Source organism: Strix aluco, chromosome 11, assembly GCF_031877795.1.
Source record: "Strix aluco isolate bStrAlu1 chromosome 11, bStrAlu1.hap1, whole genome shotgun sequence".
In the NCBI taxonomy this organism is placed as follows: Eukaryota; Metazoa; Chordata; class Aves; order Strigiformes; family Strigidae; genus Strix; species Strix aluco.
In genome coordinates, this window is record NC_133941.1 from 8,088,490 (window position 1) to 8,110,449 (window position 21,960).

The 21,960-nt window shown below is 40.7% G+C and overlaps 1 protein-coding gene across 3 annotated transcripts; it reads right to left on the reverse strand.

Annotated features, from left to right (window-relative positions):
• Window positions 1-173: 173 nt before the first annotated feature.
• Window positions 174-21,681, reverse strand: EOGT (EGF domain specific O-linked N-acetylglucosamine transferase). Of its 3 annotated transcripts, XM_074836067.1 has the most exons (17): window positions 21,417-21,681; window positions 20,850-20,896; window positions 19,829-20,053; window positions 18,805-18,905; window positions 18,143-18,251; window positions 17,957-18,051; window positions 16,705-16,809; window positions 15,448-15,554; window positions 13,749-13,852; window positions 11,083-11,175; window positions 10,259-10,330; window positions 9,643-9,729; window positions 8,443-8,511; window positions 7,081-7,142; window positions 5,274-5,393; window positions 3,750-3,852; window positions 174-3,386 (listed from the first exon to the last, which is right to left on the reverse strand). In XM_074836067.1, the coding sequence occupies exons 3-17, from the start codon at window positions 20,036-20,038 to the stop codon at window positions 3,240-3,242; spliced, it is 1,584 nt and encodes a 527-aa protein (XP_074692168.1). In that variant the 5' UTR covers window positions 20,039-20,053; window positions 20,850-20,896; window positions 21,417-21,681; the 3' UTR covers window positions 174-3,239. The 3 variants fall into 3 exon arrangements, with proteins under 3 accessions (XP_074692168.1, XP_074692169.1, XP_074692171.1); XM_074836068.1 differs by lacking the exon at window positions 21,417-21,681 and having other exon boundaries at window positions 20,850-21,258; XM_074836070.1 differs by lacking the exons at window positions 20,850-20,896; window positions 21,417-21,681 and having other exon boundaries at window positions 19,829-20,212.
• Between the last annotated feature and the right edge of the window lie 279 nt (window positions 21,682-21,960).

Here is a 21,960-nt window from a genome sequence, read left to right on the forward strand (position 1 = left end):
AAATGTATTGCCTTAATATTTATAATTGTACTCTTAAAATTAATAATCCTGATTTGCCACCTCCCCACCACAAACCATTTCTCACACTTACCCAACTTCCACAGAACTTCACAAAGAAAAAACTGAAAATACACCTTGAAGACTTCTGAAGTAAAAAGGAAAGACACCATGTGCATCCATAAATTATTTTTTATTTCAAATCCAGCTCTCGGTTTACACTGTACATGAAACACAGGCAATCCTGTAAGCATTCAGGATTGGCAACGTTCATTAAGTCCCAAAACTAAATTTATCATGCTGATACCAATGTGACAGTTATACACAGACTCTAAACTTAAGTAAACTGGAGAGACCAAAAACAAACAAAAAAAATTCAGAAGTAGCAAGGAATAAGATTCCTGTAGTCTGTTAGGAAAATATAATCCAGGGCCATATCCTGCCTAAAGAACAAGTGACCCAAAAGTCTCATGGATTCCCTCAGATTCCAATTTCCAGGCAGACCAAGACAGCCCAGACACTCTTAAAGAAAGTCATGAGCCAGATCTTTGCTGTTGTCCAAACTCTCCCTCAGGACTTATTGGCAGTCTCATTAATCCAACCGAACCTGTTTCTGCTGCCAAGATAATCTTGTGACTATTTGTAAAGCTAATTGACCAAAATACTATTTTCATCCCAGTAATATTAAGCCATAAAGGCTGAAGAATATGTTGGCCATCAGCTGTCAACGCTGGACTCAAATTTGCTGAAGCTGGTGAACACTGGCAGGATATTTTGCCCTTGGATTAAGTCCCCACAGCCTCTCTTCCACGCATTCAGGCATATGTTCGACCACTTGTTTCAGTGAGTCCTAACATAGCTTGAAAGAAAAGTTCCTCATTAGCTGCTTCTGTACAGATTCAAGCACATGCCTGCACTGGCTTCTACAGCATCATCTGCAGCACAGAAAGTTAAACATATACAAATATTTTCCACAAAACAATCTTAAAACGCCTGGCAACAAAGCCATCAGTGCAAGATGATAGCGTTATCTCTGAATGATTCCCAGATAAATAAATCTGAATATCAGTTTGGACCTCAGAACATCAGGTTGTCATGGTAGGAGAAAGCAGAGACACATGACTCTATGCAATTAATAGTATTTAAAACATTTGCCTCTAAAACCTGGCAAACTATGACCAAAAATTTTACACTATTTTTTTTTAATTAAAAAGCTTTTTATTAAAAACATTATCAAATATCTGTGCACAATTCATAGTTAAATGTCATCTTTATTTTGAGTTGGTTTCATTCAGACTCAGACATTCTACTGACTTTTTTTTTTCCTGTAAAAATCCTACAAGGTAAAAAAAAAAACCACCCCACACACAAATACAGGAAATTGTATTTTTCAAGAGCTTCTTTTTCTTTTTTTTCCATGTCAAGAAGTGCAATTTTGCTTCTATGGTTCTTTAAAGTAAAACAGTTTTATCCATCAGTAACACAATACACTATGCTAAGAATTGCACCAGATACCTTAATATATCTTGTGTATCAGCTATATCCAGCTTTTCCTATGCACTGCATAAGGTCATGAGAGATCTATATGAAAAATATGCTTAGAGTAACTCATCTTCACCAGTATAGGCAGGTCAGTAAATGTACCTACACTCTGTGAAATTGCCTATGACTGCTGGAGAATGGAAGTCAATAATATCTACAATTATACCAGTGAAATGTTTACATTTACTGTAACTGTCTTGCTTTTGCATACAAATGTATGCTCTGCTTCAAGCCACTGAGGCTGTATGATTATACTGCAAGTCTATCATGGGAATACATTCTCAAAAAAATCCATAATTTAACATATAACTCTGGTTTTTATCTCACTGAACTTGATTCTTCCACACATTCTTCTGGCCCCACTTAAGACAACAGAACTACTCCCTTTTTTATCCCCCCACTAGCACCAACATGTCAGCTCCAGAGGGAACTTTATAAAGAATTTGGCTTTGGCTTAATATTTCCTTCACTGAAAACAGTGAACTATGCTACTGGCTTTGGAACGATTTTCAAGTTTTCGAGATTGACTCTTCGACATTTTGAGAAAACAAGAATATTAATAGATCAGGCTTTTAATGACTCCAAGAACAAGGTTCCTCATGACTTCATTTCCTTTCAGCTGCAGCTGAAAGATGCCCAGTACATCTTATCATTTGTCATAAAAAACTATAAGTCCATTCCCTTTAGGATCCTAAAAAAGACTCAAGTTTTATTCCAATTTGCTCATTTTGTTCCATTACAGAGTGCTGTTTTATGTGAAAAAGTAGGAAACACCCAGATTACCTTATGTTCTAAGTATTCACTAAGGAAAAGATTTACCTGCTTTGAGATAGAAGACTGACTAAACCTACTGAGCAGACCTGTTATATTTTAGCATTTAAACCAAGAGGGAGAAGAGTCAAAGTTTATATTTAAATGCAAAAACATAAAGACACACTGCTCCCCAACCGGAAAATGTTTCTAAACTTGAAATAGAAGTGTCTGTTGTACCAAACAACAAAAGTTAAAGCTTGCTTAACCACTTCATTCTTACAACCACTATTATATAAAGGAAGATCTTCGAACTTAGAAACAATACAGGGACAAGCACAGCAATGACATGGGTGGTGATGGAAAGGAACTAACCAGCCATCCTGCAACCACTGTGTCATGTAACTCGACTGCAAATGACATACTGGGCAGTGTCTTACAATAGGAGGGCAATTCCTATTCAGATTTTTACTTACTGGTATAGGACTGTAGTATAAAAGCATCCAGCTTCTTAAAAAGAGGAACTGAGAGGTCTAGTTCACTCCCAGAGAGACTACACTGACAAACCAAGCTGTAACACTCTCCACCCTCTAGCATTTCCTCACAGAACAGTAGGCATAAATTATTACAAAATTAGTATCTACCCCAGAAAATCTTTCATGAAATGAATGGACATATCTTTGTATAAAGACAAGTATTTCAGAATTTGGAATGCAAAAATACAGCGCAAAAAGAGTTCTGAAAAATAGGTTTTACATAACAAAACCTCCCAGAATTACAGAGCAGGATTATAAAGATAAGGTATCGTGCTAAGAAGTGATTTGACAAGTTAATAATGGGTTATTTCCCTCGCAGAGGTTTACGTGTTTCATACCAGCATTTTGCTTTATGTTGTTACAATATTTTTATGGAGCATTATTTAAAAATAATATTTCAGTCAGAAGTTTAATTTAGAATTCATCATGTTTTACCCTAAATGGCCACTTGGAATGCTGTGAAACATGATTTGCAGCCAGAAGCACCAAGTACATAAATTCTTCCACATCAAAGGAGTAGTTTGTAAATTTTGGATGTTCTCCCAGTGTTGGGTGGTGTCCCTAGACAAATGAAATAGGCCTTTTAGACAGAAAAAAAAAATACATATTCCATTCAAAAAGCAAGAAAAAAACCTGAGCATCTGCCATTTTAATTTATTATTTCTGATCCACTGATCTGCTATGAGGCAAAAGAGTCAGCAAAGTAATTGCGGAACAGCAATGCTATGGACAGCTTGGATTAATGGCCAATTAATTTAATTTCTCTTCTTCCCTCAGCCACTAATATCAAATAATTTCTTACCCACTACAGGGAAGTCAGTTTGGTCTAAAGAAACCATATTCCAAGTATCAGAATAAAGACGGGTAAAACAAGCTAACCCCTCAAGTTATAGCACCCCCCATTGCACCAGTGGCCATCATTACCTGATCTTGAGGGAATACTTTATTCCTTTTTCGCCAAGTGATGTAGTGAATGCCTCTCAGCCTTGCCAAATCCAGGTAACAACGTTCATCTTCACAATTGTATCTGGGGACAGGCAGAAATATCGTATTTACCTACAGAAATTGTGGTGAAGTTTACCAGGGTGAAACAGGAAAAAAAAACTTCAGGCCAAAATGTTTGTTGTCCATTTCTAAGGCTCCAAAACCATGGACAAATTCTACTCCACTGAAAACAACAATAAGGGCTACCATCTGTTCTCAAAATGTGGCCTAGGAGGCAGTTTGGGGCACATCGGCATGTCAGGCATGCCCGGGTCCAGCTGCAGCAGCTCCTGGGCACGAGTTTCTGAACTTATTCGGAGACTGGACAAAATGTTCTCAAGCCAAGATTATGCTGCAAAGCACCAGCTCCACAGCCTTCCCACAGCAGAGGCTTTAAGCAGAATTTCCCAGGATGGAGAATTCTGTGCTCTTCCAAGAAGCGTGCAGCATTTCTGTTCAGTTCTGCAGAACTGGAGTGGCTAGTAACAACCATACTTTGCGACAAAATTTGGCCACAAAAATGATCAGAGGGATGGAACACGTCTCCTACAAAGAAAGACTGAGAGTTGGGGGTGTTCAGCCTGGAGAAGAGAAGGCTCCGGAGAGACCTTATAGTGGCCTCCCAGTACTTAAAGAGGGGTTATAAGATGGGGACAAACTTTTTAGCAGGACATGTTGCGACAGGACAAGGGGTAATGGTTTAAACTAAAAGAGGGTAGATTCAGACTAGATATAAGGAAAAAAATTGTTTACAATGAGGGTGGTGAAAGACTGGAACAGGTTGTCCAGAGAGGTGGCAGATGCCCCATCCCTGGAAACATTCAGTGTCAGGTTGGATGGGGCTTTGAGCAACATGATCTAGTTGAAAATGTCCCTGCTCACTGCAGGGGGATTGGACTAGATGACCGTTAAAGGTCCCTTCCAACCCAAACTATTCTATGAAAATATGTTTAAAAGGAAGCTACTAGAGAAATTTAGGTAAAACAGAATGACACTCAGCTAAGCTTGACCAGCCAGCTGGTGCTCATGTCCTGAGCATAGAAAGGAGTACATAATTAACCTTCAGGGGATCTTTAACACCCTGGATATGCATCTTATGTAATCAATTCACCTGGATCACCAAAATACCATTTAATCTCAGACTCATCAGGCAGAATCTGACCAGTGAGGCTTTCTCTTTTTTGCCATTTACCCCAAGCTACCATTGACCAGGCTGCATTTTATTTATACCATGCCATCTTAAGAAATCACAAGCTAAACCTGTATGATACAGCTATGCTATATTTTATAATGAAAGCTTCCTCAATTTCAGTTCCCAGAAGAGGCTGCCAAATATGAAGTCTGGATGAGGATGCAAAACAAACATTCATAGTCAACCACTAGCATGGGAAAGTGCTTCATTAACGTATACGAACAGACATTAGCAGTTGTGGTATAAGAGGGAAAAGAGAGAGAAACACTTACAGTTCAAAAACAACAGCCCAGTCTGGCAGAAAGAGCAAATGGGTAAGTCCAGCTCCATGCATCCCAATGAATATATCAGAGTTGTGGGTAATTCTCAATTGCTCTGAAAATTCAAGTTCCCTGCAGACAACACCAAAAAAAACAGTGATCTGGCATGCCTATCCATCTCAGCAAGAATTAGTTACATGTAGAAAGCACAAAATTAACTTAAGGGAATACTGAAAGAGAGAATTGATTTTTTGAGGAACAATACTAAGAATCACAAATGCTGCAGCCAGCAATAACTCAGCATGGAATTAAAAGAAATGCAGACAGGTTTCAAAACTTCACAAGAGTCAGTTCCAAAAATCTGAATTTTTTTTTTAAACAAGATAAAGCTTTTGTAAGTTTGTTTTTTTTTTTCACTTGCCTTTAAAAAAAAAAAAAAACAAAAAACAAAACACAAAAAACCTGCATCACCTCCTTTAAAACAAAACTCAACAGGAAGGACCTAAACTGCGTTTAATGTAATGTAGAAATATACAATTCCCACCTAAAGGTGTGGATATCCAACCTGAACTTATGCATAGGGCATCAAGCAGAAATAAGGAGACCAGGCTTTTTTCAGATCCTGGAACTGTCACTCTCATCCTTTAACTGTAAGCTCCAAATAAAGTATCCTCTTTAAATAACCAGGTATTCCCTGAGCACACAAGAAAAGACTGGACTGAAGATACTTAATTGTAAGAGAAGATAGACAACTGGAAAGGGAAATTACAACAGGCTTCATTCAGGTACAACCAATTCATACATTAAAAAGGAAAAGAGTAACTCCCTCTCTGACCAGTTGGAAGAGAGTAGAAAGAAACTGGAGGCTTAAACTGCAACAAGAAAGTTTAAACTGCTTAAACGGCTATAAGGACAGACAACGGGGAAATCCTTCTAACTATGGTCACAGCGATGCTGCAAGATAGCTGTGGAAATCGCTGAATGGTACCACAAACAGTTTCTACAAGCAGAGGAATTGCGGAAGCACCACTTGGTCATGCTTTCAAGTGGGATGGTCTAGATGCCCTCTCAAGGGTATCCACCCTCTTTTCTATTATTAGATTGCTCAAGTGCTTTTCTTGGCAGCAGAATCGGAAGCAACTCAACTGCCTCACACTGTCTCTGCTTTGGTCAAAACACCACTGATCTCTCACTGCTGGTCCAGTTTCTCACTCTTCCTGAATGATCCATGACAGCACCATTGAGTAGATGGGAGCTGCTGCCATTTGGCACTGCCATACACCATTTGGGAACTTTTTCAAGCCATTTCTTACTGGCACAGTGCTTATTACATCTAGGCACCACAAATGGACCTCAAGTGGTGTCTTCAGGGGCCAGCAGAGCCGCAAATAAGCCAAGTTATTACTCAGTACTAAACTAAGGCTCACATAAAATAAGACACTAGCATCATACAAGAGAAACCCCTGTTGGCCTGCAGTTACTGCAGAGCATTAGCAAATCCCAAAGGTTGATGGAAACACAGCTGGTTTTGGGAGAGGGGAGGAAACACAAAGAAAAGTGATTTCAAAACTTGTCCATCATATAGTAGCTTTAACCTGAGCCTACTAACTCAACAGATTCATTCCTAAGTAGTGCATCATAGGATGGGAGTGCTTAACTAGCTCACCCACCACTCCCTCAGTAACATTCTTCCTTCCTTACCAGTTCCCGGATTTTGCAAAGGTTAGACATTGGGGCATACATAGCTTTGCCTGCAAACAGCTTTCACCAGGCACAGGCAGCATGAGATCACACTAACTTCTTCTATCAACTTACGTACTTGTACTTGTAGTCTACCACCTTGACCTCCAACGTCGATACTGTTTTCAAAGCATTCACAAGCTAAGGAGGAGAATAAAAAGACAATGACTTGGTGTTCTCCTTCAATTAATTCCTCCCCGGCACTCCTGACCATTTTACATATTCCTCCTTCCCACCAGAGAATTACAATGAGTGAGACAGAACATACTGTCACTGCCATATAAAGGAGCAGTTCCCCTCCTTTTGTGCCTTCCCACCTAAGATACAGATGTTATTCCTGGCAAAGCAATCCCCAGAGAGGAGACTCGGATCTCCTGCACTCTCACAGAGGCTACTGATGACTTTTACATGCTTCAGGACGCAATCCTAAACCACTCAAACTAGTAGAAGTTTTGTAAGGAATAGTGAGAAGATGTGGGTGGATTTCCAAAAGATACTCCAATACCTAAACAAGCAAATTGGTACCTAGAAGGGTTTTCAGAAATACCTTACTAGGTCAGACTCCTACTCACATGAGAAGTGAAACCAGCCTGGGCTTCTAACATAAAGGGCTTTTTCTAAGTCTCCAATCCATAGCCAGAAGAGGGAGAAAGAGCAAAGTATTTTCTTTTACAAAAGTATAGTAAAGATAAGATTAACTCCTCCTTTTCTGTCATGTGCTCATTACCAGAAAATGTACTACTTGTAGCAGTGTAGGCATGCACTGTGAACAGCCTAAGCAATAAGGCACAGATCTAGCCATCTGCGCTTTGTCTGTTCTGCCACTGCATCAAACAAGCCTCAGTTTCTCCCTACATAAGGTGGGGATGATAACACCAATTCATTTCTGTCAGGCACTAGCAGCTAAGAATGAAGACAGGTATGAAAACATTAGATATTATCATTTTACCACAAGAGAAGCTACACCGTAAGTCCACTAGGTTGCATGACTCAAAAACGTGAATCAATATGAAAATTCATTAAGTTTTGAATGCATACACTCAGATACAATAGCTTACGCATTTTAATCTGCAAGCATAACAAAGGTTTTTGTTAGAGCCTTCAACACTGGGGATGCTAGAAATAAAAGAGGTAATCTGAAAGCGAAATAATTTAATGTTATCAGAAGCCCTGCGGTGTCTGTTAAGAGGAAATACTTTTAGTATTACATCTGTAGTCTTCCATCAGATATTTTAAAAGGGCAGCAAGGTTCCGTGTCTGGTGTACAGAAATAGACTGGCTAGAAGACATGCTAGAAGAAATTAATATTAGCACTGAACGTATTCGGCCAAGATTTGTTAGCAGACAGATGCCTTGGCTGTACCTGGAAAAAAAAAAAATCAATTCAATGAGCAAAATTTAACTTCTGATAAATTTGTTTTAAAAATAAAAAGGACCGCACCTCATTCTGGTTTAATATTTTCCGGTAATCTGTACTGCGTGCAAGTATTGTGACTCGAATTTTCCCATCCTAGAAGAAAGAAGCAGCAGTGTATTAGGTATGAGGCAGATCTCACAAAACCAAAACAAAACAACAAACTCTTCCATATTTACTTTTGGCAATTATTTGAGCAACTAAATATGTTCCCTCCCCATGTAACAGATGATGTAACCACCTTAAAATTCACATTGTATTTTCCAACAGATTAAAAGTGTCAAAAACTTTGTGAAAGTCTGACTATTAACAAAGAATAAAACATTTTCTGAAAGATTTATTTTATTCAGTACAAAAGAGCCTTTGTATTACACTCTATACAGCAGATTTTGAAAGCAGGAAAGCAGCTTTCAGGATGGCTTCTGCACAAGATCCTTGGAAAAAATATTTTACTTCTATAACAGTTCCTCCTTTTACCTCTTTAAATTAATTGGACTCACAGGGGTAAGTGTTCCAAGTGAAATAAAGAGATTTAACTGCATGACTCCCATTAGTGTCAGCAGGAGAAGCATAACTAAATGCCTGTGCAGTGCTCTGAATGTGTGCCCCTCAGCGATAATATGTAGGCTACTCTCTAGAAAATACTTCAAGAAGCCCAGAACTGCTGTATCCATCAATTCAGCCATTGCAACAATATGCAAAAACCACCAGTGTGCACAACCGAGAAGCCCAGGGCCCGGCAGATGGTACCGGGCAGGGATCGGAAGGACCAGATTCAATCATTTCCCCCTCTGATCTGAGCTCAGCAGTAACTGTGAGGGTCGATAAAGAGCAAGCTCACTGCATTGCTCTGCGGGATCCCAAGGACAAGCACCTCGGCAGCAGGCTCCAGAAGAAACCATGTATCCTGCTTAACTAGGAAGGACACAAAGGCCTTGAGCACTGAGAATGGGGTTGGGGAAGAGATCCTAGGGTTGGAAGGAGGATGTTGTAAAGTCTCTCCTACAGAAATAAGACACGAGGGCAACTTTCACAGACATACACAAATGATTGCTTAAAGCCTTTATGGAACAGGCTGACTTATTGGAAAAAAATCCCAAGCATCAGAGGAAAGAACAAAAAGTGCACGATATGGCCTTATTCCCCACGGGGTCCAGCATGCTAATGCTGTTTCTCCGGTAAGAGTCATCAGATCCATATTACAATTTTATTATTCACTTATCATACCTTGGGTCCTTCTTGTGTGATATTTAATCTGTGTAACACATGCTGAGAAAATGCTCTAAATAGCCCTGTACCATGGCAGCCAGAGATCTGAAATTAAAAAAGCAACTGTTAATACAAAAAGTCATTTTGCTCAGAAAACCTCTCTTTGTGATCAGTCTTTTGCCATTCTTGTGGAACAAAAGCCTAGTATCATGCACTGCGCTAAACATGTCACTATTCACTGCAACACAAGTAGCACTTTCATTTAGAAAGAAATGTAACTCTCTCTACAGTGTTACAGCCTGAATGCATGAGCTAATACCACCAGGAAAGCCTGTCAGTCTTGTGCTCTGCAAAAATACCATTAAGTTCACAGTGCCCACCCATTAAAGAGGAATAATATGCATCTCATGAACTGACGTAGAAGATTGCACACAACCAGTTAGTATCAACCAGCTAAAGTAAACTTCAAAATCCTAATCTTTAGGGAAGATCATTTCATTTGGAGTTGCAGAGACTTTCCATGCAGTACATTTCATGATAGCTCAGCTAGATATTCGAGAGGTTCATTAGCTCAAGATTTTAAACTGTCACACACACATCTAGTTAACACAGTGGCTGGATAAAAAGAACTCACCAATGGTGTGTTATAAAACAAGCCATAGCGCATGCGAGGCAGTAATGAGAAGACTGCTTCTTTAAAGCATACCTGCAAAGGAAGATCACAAGAAGTTACACTGCACTGCTACCTTCCGCTGGCACATTCCGTGCTCATTCAGTGGGATCACTGCTTATAATGAGCTAGCAATTACAGGTTCCTGTCAAGAACATCCTCACTTCCTTGACTGTGCAAATGAATAGAACAAAGACAATCCTGATCCCAAAAGAGCTCTCACTTAGGATACTATGGATGCAAGTGTGGGAAGAGGTAAAAAAACACCCCCAAAACAGAACAAATGTGAACTAAATAGAAGAAAACCAGTTAGAGAGTGGAGAGTTTAAAACAGACTTTATAAGGGATTTAAGAGACTAAAATGAGCTCTGAATGAATGGGTATATTTTTTGTTGGGAGTAAAAATTTTTCTAATGATAAGCAGCAGGTATACTAACAGTTGTAGGGGAAGATAAACACCTCAGTAGGATGCAGAAGCTTAGAAAGACAGCACCCTTTGAAAACCTTTAACTTCAGTAGTGGGTCCTGCAGAAGTGAAACCAATACATAAATATCACTTCTCAGAAGACACAAAAGTTAGGTCCATCTGTATACAGCATAGACATGTCACAGAATTAGGTTACAGCTCTGTCTCTTGTTTGCAAGGTAGAATACTCATATTACGCAAATTAAACATGCATGGAAAGTATTAATGCTGTCTTCTAAAACACTCATATCCACAAGCTTGAGAAGTTGTCATATTTGCTACCTAGTGACTATGAAATAAAACAAAATATAAAATTCCATACCCTTTTAGAATCAAATGTTTTCAAGTGTATTATTTCATAGTCAGTAAACGCCTTCCACGTCTCACTGAATAGGTCACCGTAGCCGTATGAGCTCTAGGAGGAAAGGAAGAAACACAAGGGCGTAATGATTACATAAATGCATATAAAAACTCACTTCATCATTTACAAGTCCTATATACAAGTTTTAACATATAGTTAATATGCGCATCACCACCACGGCACCTAAGACAGCCTAGCACAGAACACAGACATTACAGAACACTGAGCCCCACGTTTACAATGGCAGTTAACTCAAATTACCTGTCAGGTAGTTAATTTTTAATAAAACAGTCCTATAAATTAGCAATCTAGACAAGATCTTTAGCAGTAGATTAGACTTTTTGAGTTAGAGGCAAGGAGTACTACTACCTTCTCCAGACACAACAGAACACAAGTTAAATTTGAGATAATAGAAACAAAGGGATGGTAGAAGGCATGAACCTCAACTCCTGAGACTAAAAAACCTCCCGGGAATTCAAATGCAGCAGCAACGTTTGAAGTATAAAGTCACAACAAGCCTGTTTCACATTTGCCTCTGTTTTGGGATGGTCACCTGTATTACAAATTGAAGGCAACGATCTGATTTGATGGAAAAAAACAGCCAGAAAACTATGTTTTGCATTACTTTGACAAGCTACCAAGAAGTTTCTCCACAGGGCAGTATAAAACTTCCCCCTGTGCAGCAACGATCTGTGGAACATTTTAAGACCCATCTACTCCCTGCAACATTGGCCTAGCAGCAGGGGCTCTTACCTTCAAATCTGTAACACTTCCTACACATCTGAGGGCTAAGAGTTGCCATCTCTTGCTCTCTGAATGCAATTAAATTTGACCTCAGTAGCCCTGATGCAGACTCTCACTTAAGGCTCCCTTTCAACTCTCAAACTGATTCAAGCTGCTTGGAAAGTTACGTGGAAACATTCTCAACAAGAAATCTGAAAATAGGACTACAAATGACTACAGAAAAGAGCAGACATCTAATAAAATGTAAGAGAATTTAAAGGGTGCCAGATTTCCTTCACTTGAAGAGGTGCTTCCTTCCCCTTCTTCTGCCATTAAGTTTTATTGAATTTTACAATCCATACTACTTTCTGGGCATCTGTATTACAAGAACTGCTCTTCCAGATTAAAAGTAGAGAACTTATCTTCAAAGCTGAAAGTACTACTTTCTAACCCTATCTGCCCTCCTTGAAAGTGGTTTATAAACAGTGCTTTCCCACATTTGCAGACAGTCTGCAAATCTACACCCAGTAGATTTCTTACTCATTTTCTGCTTTGTTTAACCTACATCTAAGGGCATTACTGTTTAATAAGAGCAGTGCACTGATTCTACAGTAGCCAGAAAGTATGGCCAAATCTAATTATATCAAGGAAAAAAAAAAAAAAGAGAATGAATAGTAAGCGCAAGTCCATCTTTCGATCAGCAGTTAGTGGGTGCCATCATCTGGTTGTACATGGTAATGAACTCAAGCAGACTGAGCAGTTCAGACTCATTTAAAATGACAGTACTGTGGCAGTACTTACTTTGAATCATACATTTGAAAGAGTTATTTGATTCAACAACATGATATAAGAAAGAGTTGCTCTTCAAAGTAATTTACAGTGCTGTCTGACATCTGATCTTTTCAGAAAGCCATCATAGCTGGCTTAACAACTCCCCGTATAACATCTAGAGAGCTTGCTTATCTGGCAGGTGCATTTATTTTAGTTTTCAAAATGTAAGAGAAATAGAAAAAAGAGTCTCTTCTAGCCAAAGAGGTTTCTCATTAAATAGAAAGCAGGGGATATTTGCAGTTCTCTATGGAGCATTAGTTGTCCTAGCAGTAAATACTCAGAAAGAAAACCCAGTATTTTATGAGAACAAGACAGACATGGGACAATGTCATAGTCAAGAACTGTGTTATTTCTGGACCTGATTATACATGTTAACTGGCATATTACAAATTGCTTAGTTTTTCATTATTCTGTTTAAGACCCTTCTGCGCAACTTAAATACTGGCCAGTAAAACTAATGTTACTCTTAAACACAGTAATGGTTTCAACTCAGCAGTACAGCAGAAATAGCCCCACTTAAAGACTTGTTTTATATGTAATTGTGGCATTCTAAGAAGTTACTGCAAGAAGGCTACTTAAAGGAATTAAGTATTAGACCCTGTTTTGATATATATAAGGATTTAATTGGGGATTTTTACTACAGGCTGCACATTACTGATTTAGAAAGATGCAAGGCTGCATTTCTTTTCAAACATAGAAGAAACAGTTTTGAGTAAATCTACTTCAATATTCTCAGAGAAAAAAGTCTACAGAAAACAGCATGAAATGTTCAAATGCTACATAGTAGAAATACAGATCGTGTTATTTTTGAGGTCACACCAAAAAAAAAAGGCAAAATTATGTCCTAGCAAAAGGTGAGCTATGGAGTAGTGTTCAAACAGCACACGGTTTATTGCAGAAAATCTGTTCCCTAACTATTGCTCATGCATCTGTATTAACAGGATCCAAAACCTTATCAGTTCCACATGACTAAGCCCACAAGAAAGCTAAGGATTGGCTCCTAAAAGCTTCAGAGTCTCTATAAAGCAGAAATACAACCCATTACAAATATGTTTAAAGCACAGCAGACTTACAGTATCCCACATAACTATGTTGACATCAGTACTGAAGGAATTATTGATATGCTGTGTAATATATAGATTGACGAAATCACAGAAGTGATGGTACATATTCACACCTGAGAAAGAAAGAATTGTTAGCAAAACGCTACATTACTTGCTCCGCTTTGTATTGGTTCATGCATTTTTTTCCTTAGTAATATCCTGCATTTTGTATTAGTTTTCCCCTGCTTCTGACTGAATGCTTCTTATACACCCTAAAAAAGCAAACCTTTAAAGGGAAGGAATCAAGGTAATAAATCTAGAGTAAAACATGTTTTTAAAAAGTTTATAGAAATTAGAAGAGCGGCCAAAAGACAGCCTAAGAAAAATATAAGGTTCATGTGCTATTTCTCATTAAGGTCTGCAGCTGCTTTCTGAAGTATACAAAAGCAACTACCGCTTTAACAACAGTTAGACAGACATACAGGAAACACTAAAAACAGGCCTTTGGCACTGATCTTAGTTCTGCTTTATTAGGGTTAAGGGAAGCTCCATCTGCAGGACTACAAGACAGAACTTGTACTTGCACACAAGCCAAAGCCCAAGTAATTCCTCAGGTTTTTTTCTTGAAGCGTTCTTGTTCATTCTTGGTTTCTTAAGCTAATACCTTGAGACCATGGCGCATAAAAAACTACCATGAAACAAAGGAGGTAACGTAGTCCAGTTTCCTTGCTGTGAAGACCAGATCCCAGTCTTGGAACCATATGCAGACAGCCCCTGTTTCTAAGCTTCCAACCAAGAAGAGCTGCCATGATAGGAACAAGCTGCCGGGCTTCCTATACTGCTCAAACAGCAATTTTCCCACACCTCCCCTAAAACAAAGGAGCTGGACAAAATCACCTCCTGAGCCACAGCTAGACCACCCCCTGCTCAAAGGTACAAATTGACAGCACAGCAACAATTCCACGGTAACTGTTCAGTGGCCTGCAACAACTTTGCTTAAAATACAAGATACTGGCCTGCAGGGAAAGACAGGTAATTCAGTTTACAGTTGCAGTACAGGGTCAGAACACAGCAGACAACTATCCAGGTTAAACCACAGCTTACCCCACAGCAGCTTGTTTGTATGTCTACATCCTGAACACCCTCTTTCATTAACATTTGTCTGCAAAATATGCCGCATGAACAAAAAGGTTGGTGAACTTCAAAAAATATCAGATACCACTGGCTGATTCCTAAAGATGCTTGGGGGCTGCCCCTCTTTGAATCCCACTTCCCCTTCCATATCATTCAATACACAGAATCCTCTGTTACTGAACACATAGTATGATACACATACGCCCATACCTTGTGTTTCATGGTATGAAACCTGTCATCCAGAAACACAGACAAAAATCAAAGACTCTACAGAAGAGTCTTTGGCACAAATTCAAAGACTGTCAAAACACAGTCAAGAGAATGACTGTGCAAGACAAGCAGCAGGAAATGTCTCTGATTTTTTTTTTAATCATCTGTAGGAAGATGTAAGATTTTAAAATTTAAGTTTCTGAGTTCATCAGTGGAACTACAGAAAAAAAGGAATGAGACAGTCACATAATTTTTCAAAAATAAAAATAGATTACAAGTGAAGTTCACAATCACGAAAGCATAATGTAGACAGGTCAAGTTGGATACGGGCTTTTTTTACTGCAGTACTGCAGGATAAAATACCTAAACTAAAGATATCAATTACCTGCATCTAATTTCATGAAGTATGTTGGCTTTTCAACAACAACGTCACACTTCTCATCTTCTAGGGGCCTGAAGTTTAATGCAGTAAATGTCTGGAGTTCTGCAAACCTACAAAGATTCAATCACACAGAACATGCTTTGTCATTAACACACTTAAACAAACGTACTTCATACATCTAAGATTTAGTAACTGTTCATCCAGTTCATTTGATTTAACAGGACTGTTGAAAACTGATAGAGTCTGACAATTAAAATATTTGAAGTTGTAATGGAAGGTTCTTCAGGTTATGAGCTTCGAGAGGTTAAACACTGCCTTTGATCTCAGGAGTGAGCAGCATCTTTGATCTACAAATCACAGCAGTAGAGATGTAACAAAGAACCTTAGAGCCTAGATCTGGCAATGCAGATCAAGTTGGACAGACCCACAAAGACACTTCAGCAAGATCCTCATGCTTTCATCAGAATAATGAATGTAGATTCAGTATTTATTATTCCTGGATCTAAACAAGGATGAGCAGTTGAGATGACAATAGTACATAGAGAAGAAAAGTCTTTTCCTTCTCTGCAGCTGTTCTTAACTGAAATTGACCATCAATGTAAAGTGAGAAAAAAACCCAAAAACATTGGAAAAGCATAAAAATTAATTCTTATATGGACCTTAAGGGCTCCAATTCCTTCATGTTTCATCAGTTAACTGGCAATGCAGCTGTAAAGTGCTAACATGCAACCCATGACACTTAACCAGTTACCACAAAGCACTCTCTGCACTTCCTACTCAGCCTGTAGAGTGTTGCCCACTTCACAGCCCAGACACAGGCTCCCTGGGAACACCACATGAATACACATCCCGACCAGGTGCTGCACTGGCCCCTACGTCACCAAGGACTGTGTGAACTAAGACACAAGTGCAAACTTCAAGGCATTTCACAACAAAACAATTGTCTCCTACAGGCAGATTAGGCATAGAACCAGCACCTTGTCCAGAAAACAGCTGAAGGTTAGAACTTCAAATCACAAGACATTTTCAGATCTTTTGCTGCTGTAAATCAGGCAGGACACAATTACTCACAGCATAGTTCAGAACACTTTGCATAGATGTAATTACTAGAGGTATCTAATATGAACTCTCAAACTGACCTTAGAAAGCAGCAACTATTTCCTCAGTATGAAATCCTCTACATAGCTGCTAATGCCAATGAAAAAAATAAAAAAGAATTAGTAAGTGAACTTGGAAGCAGCCTTGACAAGCGATTCTTACCAAGACTGCAGAGGACTCTTGCGTTGACCTTCAGCCAAAAATGCTTGAACGTCAAGGGTGCAATGACCTCCGATTTCTCCCTTCTGGAAAAAGTCTTCTTTGAATCTAATGCAAATTAGTAAAAGTCTATCAGCTTTTGTGTAACAGTGCTACAAGTGCTCTGCAATTTCAATTACATACTCAAGCCAGTGCTAGTCAATCACAATTCAGCAAGGTACTTCAAACATATTTAAAACCTGAGTATTTTCTTCAGCATAAATCACGCATTTCCCATAATTCCCAAAAAGACAGTAGTGTCCTTGGAGTTCTACACATCAATTTAGAAAACAGCACTAATCCACACAGAATGTTATCAGGAATCATTTTCACATACCCAAGTGAGTAATTTAATTAGATTTTGCTACATTATTACTTACAGGAGCATCCTTAGTTGGGTTTTTCATTCGGTTTTAATACCAATTTCTCACTGAAATTCACTTCAGATTTCACAACCCAGTTAGTAACCCAAGAATTTTATACAACATACGAAGAGTAAGGTGAAAGAGTTTAATGAAAACAAATTGCCAACTAAAAGCACTGCCTAAATGAGCTTTTAGGATAGGCTGAGAAGATGACAAAACCCATTCTGAAGGGTTTCAGTGTCACAGATGCGACTCTTTTCAAGTCATGCTCCCAAGACACTGACTTCAAAGATAAGGCAGAAGGAAAAAGGGGTGATGCCAGCATCAGTGGTATGGGGTTTTTTTACCCAGTTTTCCAATATGTATCATTTTAATTTGGGATGTGGGAGATCCAGGTGCAGATCTCTCTTCACTCTCACTGCATCTAAAAATGCAATTCCTGGTTCTGGTATGAAGGTACCTAGCATAGGAAAGGTCTTCTCAGTGCCTCATACAAAAACTCTACAATTCTACTTTGCACATCACCTAATCAAGAAAGGATGTGACTGAAAACACAGGAAGGATGTGACCAAAGACACAGAAAAGTCTTCCTCTCTTCCATCAGAAGGGAGGATTTCAATCACCCACCCTCATTCCATAAAACTGAGAGTTCAGATTTTTAAACAGCCTGTACTGCTGACAGCAGCAGCAGACAGCAATCAAGAGGTGTAGATCTCAACAGGAATACAGCAGCAAGTCTCTGATCAGCAGGAAAGCCCATGGCAACAAGCACACCAGCTTTGTTAAACAAATTCTGAAGCCCTTTTCCCTGCCATCCCTTGGTTTTACTATAACATAAGCAAATCAGAGACCTGTCGTGGTTTCTCTTTACAGTTCGTAAATCAATGTACAAATTTGTTGCTCTGCAATGCTGAAGGTACTGAGAACAGGTCAGAGATGAATCTCCCTGTTAAGAAAAGAACAAGTACGATTTTGTCAATAACACAAACTATGTTTAAAACAAAGTGAAAAGTATCATATCTATCAGAAATACCTACTGTTGCTGCAGGCTTACAATGCGTTTTCATTTCATTTAGCCTCTCTCGAATGTAACCAAAGTCAGCTTGTTTCCAGAATATCTGTTGAGCTGTCTCAATGTCACTTGCCCTGATATATGAAGGAGAGAGGGAAAAAAATCAAGGTCCGTTGCTCAATTCTAGCAATAACTTCAAACGCATAACTTTTTTTTTTTTTCACTGAAAGTGGAAAGAAGAGCTAGCCAGTTACTTTATTGACATTTAAGATGCAAAATAGGAAGCAACTTATCAGCTGCATGTAAGGGAAAACATCAATGACAATTTAAAGATATTCTCCCGTAAAAGGGTATAAATGTTTTTTAACATTTTTTCCTCTGCTTTTAAAGCTAAGAAAGGAAATCCAGAGTTATTTTAGGAATCTGAATTCAAGGCTAAATCAGAATAATGAAAACATTGTGGCAGGAAGCATTTCAAACAGTATTTTCTTCCTTAAAAAGTTAAATTTTTCAAATGAGGTTGAAAGACATATGTTATGTATAAATACACACATTATATATACACACATATCTCCACAATCATCCTTTAAATATCACAATAATGTTAACCTCACAGCTAATATAAGAGTAAGCACTATACTCTTTTTTTGAACATACTGTACTTCACACGTTTAAAATTAAACTTACCATCCAGTTTCAACATAATCACACACTGGGTAACTGAACCTGTAATCTGATTTGCAAGACTTCTCATAACCCCAGCAGGATTTTAGTTTCTTCAAGTATTTCTGTAACACAGAATAAGTGAATCACATTATGACAGCATTCACCTATGACAGCAAAATGAGAAATGACTTAAGTCAGTTGTTAGCTTATAAACTACCTCTTGCTAATAAATCCTGCATAAAAGGCTTTCAGTTTGGTCTTTCAGACAGAGTTTCAGAAAGAACACACAGATCCTTTATGCACAACAAGAGGACACGCATACACAGCAACATTATCCTTGTCCAGGACAACTACTTTTCCTGACCCAGTAAGTAGGATTCCAAAATTTTCACATCACTGATAGAGATAACAAAGCTAAGCTCACACAAAGCACAGTGCTCCGAGCTCCAGGCTGAGTGTACCACTGCTCCCCAGGCAAATCTAGAAACTTCAGCTGTAGAAAGCCTGAGAAGGGGGAGCACAGCTCCCACCCCCAGCTCTACAAAGCAGCTCCAGCCTTAGAATCGCTCCCGCCACATGCAGCCCAGATCCCCGGGTTCACGGTCCCTGCTTCAGGTGAATAAATTATGCGCAACCACAGGATAAGATTAAATCAGCACTTCATTGATTTGCCTGTACTCTTGGCACTTCCACAAAGGTACTACAGCATGCTGAAAATCACAGGCCTAGAAACTACTAATTATACTTAGTTCAAACACCTCTCACATGCGCAAGAGTCATTCAGATTAAGACCATCATTTCAGCTCTGTAACATTAGAAGAGGGGGGCGGGGGGGGGAAATCTTACAAAACAGTACATTAAAAATCCAGTGTGGTGACAGCATCAGATTCAGGAAGAGCCCCTATTTCAAAAGCAACAATTCCAACCCCCAGTGGAACCAACTCACTGGCAAGGAGACCAACTCATCACCATCTTTAACTGCTATGACTCCAAGAATAAATCACCCCATCATTACATTTGAACAAACAACAAAAAGCAAACCTACTTTATATGGGCAATGAGAGTCCTGCTTACAGATGCCAGCAATATGCTGATTATTGTGCAGAAAGTATGGAATATGCTCATCTGGCAAGTTGATAGTTTTGTAGCTATATAATGGCTCTTCTGGAATGTTTTTGAATTCAGTAAGATTTTCAGCTTGGGAATTAGCCAGAATTTCTTGCAGTAGCAATCCAAACGCAAGCAACATGAACATGGCAACCTATGAGTTCTGTAATTAAAAAAAAAAAAAAAAAGACATTTAACATATCTGCAGCATAGCACATTTCAAGCATACTAGACAATATTCAGCCAAAGTTCGTCATATACTCAAAGAACTGGTACTTGTATTTCTGGGGTGGTTTCTTTTTCCTATGAAAAGTAAACTTTCACTGAGAGACTAGACTGGACAACCTCAGGACTATCTCTGAATCATTAGTCACGGAGGGTTATTACGCACTACCAACTCACAGTCAAACTAAAATGGGTGTGTTTATTTTAGCTAAATCCCAAGAGATCCTGAGAGTTCAAATGTGGAAACTAAGTATAGAGAATATAATAACCAGACAGCAGAAAGAAAATGTAGAAGTACTGGGGGGGGGGGAGGAGGGTGAGAAGAGGAGGAATTTTAGTTTAAAAATAAGTATAAAAATAATACATTCTCCACTTTGGAAGAAACTAATCATTAGCCAAAGGAAAACTATGGAGTCACAAACAGTCAAACTTAAGTCTGTTTCAGGATGGTTGTTTTTAGTAGTTAACATCATGCTAAAGAAACTTCAAAGACTAAGTTACACACTTAAAATTAACTACAGGCCCACACATATCTACACCCTCTAAAGCAGACTTGAATACCTTTCTGGTAATACAACCTTCCCAACACCCCTGCTTTGAACCATTAAACTTCCTGAGAAAAAAATGGGATGGCCTGTATCTAAAAAACCTTTTTTGGCATTATAATTTGCTAACATTTGCATGCTTGCTTGCAGGTGAAGCCTTTAGCAATATTCCAATACAAGTCGTTTTACCTGTTTGGTTTGAGGAGAACCGCTTCAGATTTCCCAAGCACACAAACCTAGTGGTGTGGGGGAGGAAAGCTGAGTTAAACTCGTCCTGCAAAAGGAGGCTTCCTCAGAGCTCAGTCCCGCTTCTTGAGAAACATTCCCAGCCATGCGAGCAGCCTTCCAGCAGCCCGGGAGCCTTTCGGACCCGCCGGGGTCCGCGGGTCCCTGCGGGAAAGCTCTTCCCCTTCCCTTCGGCGCAGGGGGCTGATCTCGGAGGCGGGGGGGATCCCACCGCACCCCATCCCCAGCTCGAACCCAACGCCGCGCTGCCGCGTCCGGCTCCCCAGAACGCCGCTGCCCTTTACCCGTCCCCGGGTGAGGCTCAGTCACTTGGGGAAGGCGCCCGACAGCCAGCGCCGGGCCCCTGGACCCAGAGCTGGACGCGGCCTCTGGCCCACGCTGGCCGAGCCCCCGCCGGACCCGGCGCCGGGCCCACAGCGAGCCCCGTGCGGCGCCGCTGCCCCGCCCGAGCCACCCCGGCGGGGCTCACCCACGCCCCGAGGCCGCGGCGGGCACCGCACCGCACCTCACCTCAGCCCCGGGGAGCCCCGCGGCCCACGGCACCGGCCGCTCCTCCCGTTACGCGCCGGCCGACGGCCTTAATCCTCATGCCGCCGCGGCAGCTGGCGGCTGTCCGGGGGCGGCGGGGCTCGGCGGGGGAAAGGCGGCCGCCGCGCCCCTCCTTCACACCCGCGGGGAGCGGAGCGGAGCGGAGCGGAGCGGGGCGGGCGGCCCCGCCACACCCCGGGCCGTCCCCCGCGGCGGGGAGCAACCGGCGGCCTGAGGGCTGCAGCCGCCGCCGGGGCCCGCCCCACCTGGAGGCGGCGGGAGCGCCGAGCCGCCGGGGGAGGAGGGAGGAGCCGGGCCGGCGCCGCCGCTCGCCGGAAACCGGGGCGGGGGGCGCGGGTCGGGCTCCGCCGCCGCTTCTCCTTGCCCCGGCCCGGCGGCCGTCAGGTGGGGCCGCGGCGGGGTCCGCCAGCCTCGCTACGGCCGCCCGGCACCTGCCCGGGGGCGGCCCCCCCCGCCCCGGCACCCCCGGGGAAGCGGTGCGGGGTCCGGCGGCGCGGGGTCTTCC